General features: G+C 38.5%; 1 protein-coding gene across 5 annotated transcripts in view; it reads left to right on the top strand.

The window, feature by feature from the left end:
- Positions 1-4,020: 4,020 nt before the first annotated feature.
- Positions 4,021-10,776, top strand: part of ZNF215 (zinc finger protein 215) — a 29,482-nt gene continuing 22,726 nt past the window's right edge. For 4 of the 5 annotated variants that reach the window (XM_023189943.2, XM_023189945.2, XM_023189942.2 and 1 more), the window contains exons 1-3: positions 4,021-4,320; positions 5,250-5,395; positions 10,168-10,746. In XM_023189943.2, the coding sequence (XP_023045711.1) occupies positions 10,347-10,746 (400 nt within the window). In that variant the 5' untranslated portion in view covers positions 4,021-4,320; positions 5,250-5,395; positions 10,168-10,346. The remainder of the gene's footprint in view (positions 4,321-5,249; positions 5,396-10,167; positions 10,747-10,776) is intronic. The other variant, XM_023189941.2, reaches the window with a different exon arrangement.

Raw genomic sequence — 10,776 nt, 5'->3', positions numbered from 1 at the left:
AGTATCTGTAAGACCCTTTAATACTGGGTTCATTAGATCCTAGAGCATTTCAGCTTGTGAAAAGGTACCAGAGAAAATAATACTTCCTAGTTCTTCATATTCTCTCCTGAAAATCCCCCAAAATTTTATATAATCACCTCAAATTTCATGTAAGCATAGACTATCAAAGTAAAAAGGGAATTCAATAGTAATATAAGCCAACCACATATCTGAGATTTAAGTTATTCCATAATATCTCTATCGAATAATTGTTCAGCATTTGCCTAACCAGGAATGATACAGCTCCTTACTCCATTGGGCCACTCTCTTTCATATAAAGGTAGTTTTTACTATTACAGAGATCTTCCTCATAAGTCCAAATTAATTTTCCTGTGTCTTCAACCTAGTTTCTCTAGTTTTAGTCTTAGAGCAATTGTCGTTATTCTTCTATACCAGAACACACTAGGTCAATTTCTGTATTTGCCCAAATTCAATTGTCTCTGCCAACTGCCATTAGTTTCTTTACAATTTCTTTATTTAACATGCTTTGGTACCCTGTATTCATCTTGATCATCCTCTTTTGAATGAGAGAAATTAGAATTTTAGAAATCAGAGTTTACCAATTCTAGGGTGACCCCTCCATAGGCTTCAATGCCTGCACACCATGTCACACTGTGGCCCAACTTCTCTAAAACCGTCAATTCCAGAGTCTACTTCAGTTCCTCATAAACCCGTAATACAAATACACTGGCTGGTAGCCACTTCGCTCTTTCACTTAAACTTCTAACATTCACATGTTTAGAGGTGGTTTTCTATGGTAACTATTCTACAGCCATCATGCACATGGGGTCCAGAAACCACAGACCTCAGATTGACTGTGTAGAAGTCCCCTCCAGTGAAGAGCTATCCAATAGCTGTACTTATTTCTTTCTTCTTTAATTCATACATACATACATCCATTTTAAAACCAGCTATTGATCTTTTATTTCATTTTATCTTATCCAAATCTGAGTGTATTTTATATACCCAGAGTAATGACTGAGACATACTGTATTTTAATACATAGTTTTTACTATCTTTTAAAAATTTACTGGAACTGTACCACAATAGGCAAACTTTAATCTGGGGTATGATAATCACTGAAAACCTTCATTCAAATGATATGTGTTAGTTGAGGTGATATAGAGAAGGATAGGAAATTTTTAGTTGAATTTGGTAACTTTGGCTGCTAGTTATGATCTAGATGAGATCTATTTCAGTGAATAGAGGAAAAATAAGAAAATGTAAACAGACATTTGGAGATGTTTTGCCATGAGGGAGAAGGAGGAAATGAGGTGTGGTTAGGAAAGTGGGATTATGGGGGTTTTATTCATTTTATTTTATTTTAGATGCTTAGGCTACTCCCCGACCCATTCCTTGCAGATTCTAGCCCCTGACTCACTGCCACTCTCCCAAAGATACTGCTCCTATGTTATAGTTCTTGGTTATTTTAATTTTCACATAGAATGAAATATTCAAATAGTTTGCATTCTGAGATTCCTTATTCCTCGCTTCTTTAATGATTTCAGCTACTCATTCCCATGGTCATATCTTAAATATTGACATTAATGATAACTGCCATTCCCCTCTGACCACATTTCAAACACACTCCTGAGTAAAATAAAATGATTGCTGTTGCTGTTTTAAAGCACTAAATTTTGAAATGGTCTGTATGCAGCAATGGATTACTGACACATTGAGAATTATGTTCCCACTCATTCCACCAAAATAGATGCCAGTGGGGCTTCTTCACAAAGCTGTCTGCATGAAACCACTACTTCCCATGCTAGGGAGGGAAGGGGAAAATAAAGACTCAAAAAATTTCTAATGAAAACATATTTAATACATACACCAAGAAATCATCACAATGATGACACATCAGTCAGGGTTTTTAGTTTCAAGTAACAGAAACTAAGCATGATTTAAGTTAAAAGTAAAAATATTGGAATAATATTTGAGCCATGTAGCCAGAACCACAGACCAAAATCGTACCACAGAATTGGTCCTATGAAGACAAGACTTCCATTTAGCACTAGAGGCATGATTTACCTGCCAACACCATCAGGACAGGACACTGCTGTCAGAGCTGCTGATTCTGGAAACTGAATATTGCTGCATCCATTGCCACTGTTGGAAAGAAAAAAATATGTCTTCTGACAAAAACAACCTGAGCCAGGTGATCAAACTGAACAACAACAATGATAAGTCATGTTGATAGTATGTACCTGTGATGTGATGTAATAAAAATGGTACTCTATCTCTGTGACCTTCATCTCCAGTCTAACCACAGGAAAAACATCAGAAAACTCCCAATAGAGGGAGATCATACAAAATGCTTGACCAGTACTCCTCAACACTGCCAAGGTTATCAAACACAAAGAAAGTATGAGAAACCGTCACAGTCAAGAAGAGCCTAAAGAGACATGACAACTGAATGTAATGTGATATTCCAGTTGGGATCCTGCATCAGAGAAAAGAAAAAAGATAAAAACAAAACAAATAAATCAACTAAAGAAATCTGGTCTTTACCAACCTGGACAACATGGCAAAAATCCATCTCTACAAAACACACACACACACACACAAAAATTAGCCAGGCATGGTGACAAGCACCTGTATGTAGTTCCAGCTACTTGGGAGGCTGAGATGGGAGGATCACATGAGCTCGGGGAGCTCCAGGCTACAGTGAGCTGTCACACCACTGCACTCCAGCCTAGCAGCCTGGGTGACAGAGTGAGAACCAGTCAAAAAAAAAAGAAGAAAGAAAAGAAGCAAGCAAGGAAGAGAAAGAAAGAAAAGAAAAGAAAAAAAATTAAAAAAAAAGAAAGAGAAAGAAAGAAAGGAAGAAAGAAGGAAGGAAAAAAGAAAAGAAAAAAGAAAACGAAAGAAAAAAGAAAAGAAGAAATCAGAATAAAGTATTGTGGACTTAATAATGTATCAATGTTATTTCATTTTTAATTTTTATATTTTATTTTTATTTTCTTAGTTGTAACAAATACACTATAATAATGTAAGAGGGTAATAATAGGGAAAACTAGTTGTGGAGTAAAAGGTAACTCTCTATATTACCTTCTCAATGTTTCCAAAACTGTAAATCCAAAACTGCTCTAAAAAATAAAGTCTATTTAAAAACAAATAAAAGAAACTATATGGTGTGTCCTTGTTTTTTTGTGTGTCACTAGCTGTTCAAAGTTGCCATCTAGTTTTACCTTAGTCAACTCCTGGCCTAAATATAAAGCTCTCTCTGGTTTAAGTTCTTTCACTCTGCTCCTACATCACTGTTTACATGCCTCTGTGCAAGCACTAATCATATTATCATGTACTTAATGTCACCAAGCATTCTGTACTTTGTGACACACACATCCTTCCCTCTGTGTCTCCGCACCCACCAGATTTCCTCCTACCTCTCAGGCTGATCCTCCTCTCTCTCTCTTTTTTTTTTTTTTTTTGCAGGTCCGCCTTCCTGTTGGTGTTCCCCGGGCCAGTCCCAGCCCATTTCCTTCTATTCTATTTTCTCTCTTCCTCTCTGTCTCTCCCTCTGCAATCCTATTCCAATGAATAGCATCAATCACCATCTACGCAGATTGACACAAATTTTACAGGTCTAGCTCCAGACATCTCTAAACTCCCAGATGCTTACATCCAAATACCTAACTGACAGTGCTTCTCGGATGCCACAAAGTAGCTCATTCTTAACAAGCCAAAACAGAACAACGAACTGCAAGACCTCTTACTTCCATACAAAACTGAATGAATGAATCTGTGAACTAATAAACCAATAAAGACGATGTAAGACACAGACAATGTCTTGTTGAAATTGTCATTGTTTTTGATTGCAGACAAATGAGGTGTGGGGAAAAGAAAGGCGATTTGGACTCGTTTTCCCAGAGGGGATGAGGAAGCGCCGGAAGTATGACGCTTATTTCTTTAAGCCACCAGAAGCGCCTCGTGAGTCTATTTACAGGGCCAGAGTTCCAAGAGTGAGGCGTGGGCGGGGCCTGCAGAAAGGGGCGGGGTTTGAAAAGACCCGAGCTACCTTACCCACCCAGGTGGCGGGGACTACTGGGGTTCCTTCCATAGCTGGTGCGCGTGCGCAAGAGTGCGCCGAGTTGTACCGTCGCAATATATAAAACTCAGAGCTGGCTGTGAGTTGAGGGTTCGCGAGGTCAGGGATTCCTAGTTGCAGCGTGATTACCAACACCAGCTCCCTTCACTGTCCAAGACAGAGATTCCGCGGCTCCTCTCAGAACTGGCGCTTGGGAGTGATTGAACGGGCCCCTGAAGAGGAGCGGTGGCTCACAGGTATCACCCTCGTTGGTGGGCAGTGGGCACGCGGGGGCTTGGGATTGGGAATCACGCTTGAGGGCGTCCCTGCGGAACGTGCAGCTCCCCTCAGCTTGCTTGCAGATACCCAATTTCCACGCTGCCCTCCAAGGTCTGTGCCTGAGAACCCGGAGGAGGGCGCGAGCTGACTGGAGGGATGGAAACGTGGGCTGCGGAAGTAAGACAAGCGTGAGAGCAGCGACAGAGGGCTAGGGATGGGCGGCGGGACGGCTAGGGTCAGGATCCAGCTCCGCTAAAGCAAGGATTTAACCACACTCCTGTCGCCTCTTCCATTCGGTAATAGGGGCAGTCTCCAGACGCTCAAAGTGGTTAGTATGTTATGATCAGCTGGCTTGGGAATGGCTGGTATTGATGCCTTATGGAAAAACCAAGTGTGACTGAATCAATCAACTGGGAAAGACAGTGGAGTTTTAATTCCATATTGCCTTGTTTTCCCAGTCATTCCTGGCCACCTCCCTAAAACATTAAAACCTCCAAGTATCGTACTTATTTTAATATAGTTATTTCTCCATTTACTATAAGTGACTTATATTCAGTCACTTATTTGCAAACTGTTTTCTGTTCCTTTTTATCTGAGCTAATCTCGCCAGGTGGTTCTTACCTCAAGCAGCTGTCCCACCTACAACCTGTTTGATTAGAAATAACCCTCTTCACAGACAGTATCCTTTTTCCATAATTAGCAGCTGTTCAAGTTCCTTGCGGCCGTAAAACCGTAGAACTGGTGTCACCTGATTATCTTCGTCTAACCCTCCACTACGACGTTCGGGTCCCTCCGTCACAGTGGCACCGGCTCTGTGTCTTAATCCTGAATCCCACCTTTATATCAGAGGCATCTATTCAGTACTTTAGAGTTTAACGGTTGTATTTCTTGGCTTTGTATATTCCAGTGTTCATGACTTACCATTTAAGCTACTTGAAGTCAAGTCACACCTTGGATCTCTATCATCCAAACTGTTCCACCTCCGAAATCTTAATTAAATGCGGCATGCCATCCTGAACGTCTCTCCCTGTCCTAGCTCTGTAACTGTTTACAGTGAGTAATTCATTAATTTGTGTTTTTCATCTACAAACCTCCCAGTATATTTGTTGCTTTTTTTATTTCCTGAGTTGGATAGTTAATGCATCTCATTCTTGTTTAATTATATGTAAGGCTTTTCCATTGCCTATCAGGAGCTTCAGCTATGCTCTTTAGATTTTGACGTACAATGTTTTTACTGTTTTTAGATACTTTGCAGTTGTACTTTTGATTCTCTTCTTTTTTTCTTTTTCTTTTTTTTTAGTAGCAAACATTTGAATTTTAAAGTAGGTGAAATTGTTTTTTCTATGTGGTTTTAATTTCTGGTTTTGCATTCTAGTAATAAATGTGGTTTCCACTACTCTTGTTTACCATTTATCAAGGATTTTCTATTTGGTAGCCTAATAAATCACTTTCATAAATATTCCCGTAGGTGCTTGAATAGAAATTACATTTTATCTAGTTCTATTTATTATGCTAAGCATATTATTTATATCCGCTATACTATTACTTTTTCGACTTTATCTGTCAAAGTCTAAGAAAGTTACCTAATATCCCATTTCTGTTATCATTGTTGACTTCATTTCTTGTTTTCTGAGAATTTTGCTAAAAATGTTTCAAGTATGTTGTACATTTAATGAGTTATATTTCATTGAGTTATAATCATTTAGTTTCCTCTAATGTATTTGTGCTTTTAATGCGTTATAATTTTAATTCACTACACTCTTGAATATTTTTTATTTGCCTAGTATATTTTAATAATTATTTTACTTTCAGTTTTGGAGTTCTCGTTTTGGATGTCTTTTGAGTTTTATATAGTTTGAGTTTAAATTTTTACCCAGTACATTTATTGTTGCAATTAACATCTTTGTTACTTTTACTTTTTAGCATAAAGCTTTTTCTATTTTGTCTTTGACATATGGCCTGTGAGCTTTTACTTTTTCCTTCTCCATTTTTGTTACTTTCAAAGTATCTGGGCCCATAGTTCATTTTTTTGTTGGACTCAATGATACTACTTCAGGACTATTCCACCAGTCATATTTAAGAGATCACTCTCGGCTGGTTGCTCACACCTGCAATTCCAGCACTTTGGGAGGCTGAGGTGGGTGGATCACCTGAAGTCAGGAGTTTGAGCCTGACCAACATGGTAAAACCCCATCTCTACTAAATACAAAAAATTAGCTGGGCATGGTGGCAGGTGCCTGTAATCCTAGCTACTTGGGAGGCTAAGGCAGGAGAATCACTTAAACTTGGGAGACAGAGGCTGCAGTGAGCTGAGATCGTGCCATTGCACTCCAGCCTGGGCAACAAGAGTGAAAACTCCGTCTAAAAAAAAAAAAGGAGAGATTTTGTTTACTGAGATTCTTTTCCCATAGCATTATGCTTATTTTCTTTAATTGAGCTTGTGTGTAGAGGTGGTTCCAATTTGTTTTCTATGTCAGGTGAGATCATGAGTCCTCTAAGTGGGCCTTTCATCTGCAGAAAACTTCACTGAGCCAGCTGCACCCTCATTGTTGCTTGTTTTGTGTCCTCACAGGTTAAGGCTGAGTGGTATATTTTTAGAGCAAGTAAAGAAAGATCTGCCTGGAAATTGTTAGTGTCCCGAACAAATGCAATTGCATAAATCAAAAGTGGAGCTAATGAGGCCAGATCAGGAGGACCGTGAATGTCAACAGTTGTGGGAGGTTTTCAGTCTATTGTATTATGGTGAGCCTTGGCAGATGTGAATGAGGAGAAAGATGGACTTGTGTTACGAGTTTGGGGAGATGTCAAGGAGCACCCCAGAGGGATTCATTGCAGGAAATCTTGTTTCAGGGCAACTGGAAGCAATTTTCTATCCAGTGAGACCCAGGAATAGCCCAAGAAAGGCACCATTGCCCTTTTCCTCCCCGGGCCATGACAACATAAAAGGGATCTTTCAAGCCAGAAGATACCTGCCTCTGTGGCTTTTCATTTGCTGTGGGAAATCCTTTGGGGAGCTTGCATTCACAGAGAAAAAAAATTCTAAATAAATTGAATAAAGTTACAGGAAAATAGAGAAGATAGTACAACAGTGTGTCCATACACCCCTCCACTAATTTTTCCTATTAGTAATATTTTACATTAGTATAGTACCTTTGTTACACTTAAAAGTCCATGCTTTATTCAAGTTTAATTTTTACCTAATGTCTTTCTTATATAGAATCCATCCAGTATACAACATTACATTCTGTTGTCATGCCTCCTTAGGCTTCTCTTGGCTGTGACAGTTCCTTGTTTCTGATCATGCTGACAGTTATGAGGGAGTATTGGTTAAGTATGGAGAACCATCTGTTGGAATTTTATGTTTTTCTCATTATTAGACTGGGGTTATGGGTTTAGAGCAGGAAGATCACAGAGGCAAAATGCCATTTTTATCACATTGTCTCAAGGCTACATCCTGCCAACATGACTTATTGCTATTGATGTTAATCTTGGTCATGTGGCTGAGGTGGTATTTGTCAGGTTTTTCCTCTGTAAATTTACCTTTCTCCTCCCCCAACATTTCCTCTTTGGCAGGAAATTCTTATGCAGAGTCCATACTCAAGGGGTGGGGTGGGGAGTTATGCTCTACCTTGTGGATGGCTGAGAATTTGCATAAATTATTCAGAATTTTTCTGCATAGATTTATTCTCCCCCATTTATTAATAAGTTGCCATTTATATCAGTGTGGCTCATGAGTATTAATTTGTTTTAATAATCTAATATTCTGTTGCTTATATTGTTCCAGATTTGGCCACAAGGAGCTCTTTCATTTGGCTCCTGTGTACCTTTGATGTGCCCCAATAAATGTTTCAGTTTCTTTTTTTTAAAAAAAATTTTTGAGCATTTCTTTACTTTCTGGCACTATAAGATGCTCCATGCTTATGTTATATGAGCCTCAGTCCTAGAGTCAGCCATTTCTCCAAGAAATCCTGGTTCCTATTAGAGAATGGTATTAGAAACCAAGATCTGGGAGCTAATTGTTCTTTTGCTGCTGGGCTGTTCTTGCTTCTAGACCTACTTAGCCAACAGAGCAAGGAAATATGTGTTTATACTAATCTATGTATATATACATATATGTAAATATTTATGTAACCATCTTCATCTAATTCAGCCAAATACAAGTTCACACATAGGTCTCCAGCTCTAACCCAGTATCACAAGGATCATTCTAGACTCCTTCCCTTGGTTTTCTGTAAATTTCTAGTCAAACATTGAGAAACCTAGCTCTTACCACTCATCTGCCACTAAACTATCTTTTAATAGTTCTGTGTGTCCTTCCCCTACTCTGTTCACTAATACTTATTTGAATGCTGAATGATCTATTCAGGCAGGCATTGCCATGGACAAAGTCACACAAACTTTTGGCCAATATGTAAGATCTAACATTGTAACATACATGTGTGCATATGATCTACTGAGTGCTTACTGTGTATCAAGAAATGAGATGAGAGCTCTTTTAATACCTATAATTTGATCAGATATTTTTATATCCATTTTACAGTTGAGAATGCAAATGCTCAGCTTTAAACATATAGTAACTAGTACAGCTGGAATATAAACTCATGTATCTATGACTCCAAAGTATGTACTCTCATTTATATATCACTGATAGCAGAGTTTCTAAACCTTGCAATTATCGACACTTTGGACTGGGTAATTCTTTGCTATAGGGGGCTATCTGTGTAGGATATTTAGCAGCATCCCTGGCTTTGACTTCCTAGAGGCCAGGTACAATCTCTAGCTGTAACAATCAAAACTGTCTCTAGACATTGCCAAATTTCCCCTGTTGGCAAACTCTCCTGATTGAGAACTACTAACCTTTGCTTTTCATAATCAAAATGACACCTGAATAGTAAATTGCATCTGGACTTGGAGAACTGTAAATCAAATAGAAAGTTGTATCTGGACAGCCCTGAATGTAGTGACACCTATAATTTGGCAGACTCTTTGAGACAACCCATAAAGTTGTGCTCAGTTGTTATGAGAGATATTGGCTCCTGGGGGAATTCTTTTGAGTCAGAGTGTTTCCTATACCACGTTTATGGGTCTCATCTCCCTGCACTTGAGCTACACTCTGCAAAGACTCACACTGAAGAAAAATGCGTATTATTCTGCTAGCAAGTTGTTTTTTGCCTTCTGAGTAAATTGGTGCCAAATAAGACTAATAGTAGTCTTGTGAGTCTAAATGTTCAGTTGCGCCTAAGACATCCCTGGTGGGCATTGCATAATTGTCCATAGTAAGCCCTAACAGATACAAACTTTTCACTGTAGTCTGGGAATCCACTTTTTGATTTATTCCTAATAATAGTTTATGGATATTATTCTAGTATATTTTAAACAATTGTCTCTTACCTTAATTTCTAGTGCTATTGTAGTTTCACTCATAGAATTTTATTAGCATTTTAGTAAGAACTTGGGGTAAGGTTTTTCAGTCATATCTATTCTGAAACCTTAATATCCTACCTAAAGTTTTGTGTTGCTTAATTTTAAGGTAAAAATGGTTTGCTACCTGATATAGAATAAATCTAATTGTAATTCAATTATGAAGTCTTTTTAAATCAAAGGACTCTTCATCATTTGTTTTGGTATATCTATTTATCTGTGTGTGTCCTTTGGGAAACTGGTTAGGAGAAAGGGAAAGCATATTTTCTAGTTTTAAGAAAGGAAAATAAAATAGAGAATCCAGATATGTATTTTTCTTAGGCAATTTTAATAGCAGTAGTTATGTTTCAAAACTATGCTAATATATGTTTGTTACCTGTGGGTTAATTTCTATTTTTTTTCAGTTGCTCAGGTATCTGAATATTGGCTTTGTGTATAAAGTTCCTGGAGCTTTCCTTCTTACCGTGAAATAACTTGGCTTAAATCACACTGCATATAGTACACAGGTGCTTAGCTCAAGCCTGAGAATTACTGCAATCTAGTAAGGTGGATTTGAACTACTGTGGGAGTTCTATTTAGGAAGATGCAGCCTCTGAGCAAGTTGATGGCTATCTCAAAACCTCAAAACCTGTCTCTACATGAACAAAGAGAGGTTCTGAGAGCAGATATCTCTTGGCAGCAGGAAACTATGCCCGTCGTGGAGACACATGACTCTGAGGCATCTCGTCAAAAGTTCAGGCATTTCCAGTATTTGAAAGTGTCTGGGCCCCATGAAGCCCTGAGCCAACTCTGGGAGCTCTGTCTTCAATGGCTGAGACCAGAGATTCATACAAAGAAGCAGATTATAGAACTGCTGGTGCTGGAACAATTCCTGGCAATCCTGCCTGAAGAAGTCAGAATGTGGGTGAATTTACAACATCCAAACAACAGTAAAGATATGGTGACCCTCATAGAAGATGTGATTGAAATGCTTGAAGGTGAAGGTAAGAATATAAAAAAATTGAAGGTAAAAT

This window comes from Piliocolobus tephrosceles, chromosome 13 (genome assembly GCF_002776525.5).
Source record: "Piliocolobus tephrosceles isolate RC106 chromosome 13, ASM277652v3, whole genome shotgun sequence".
Classification (NCBI taxonomy): Eukaryota; Metazoa; Chordata; class Mammalia; order Primates; family Cercopithecidae; genus Piliocolobus; species Piliocolobus tephrosceles.
This window is presented reverse-complemented; position numbering and strand designations above follow the sequence as displayed.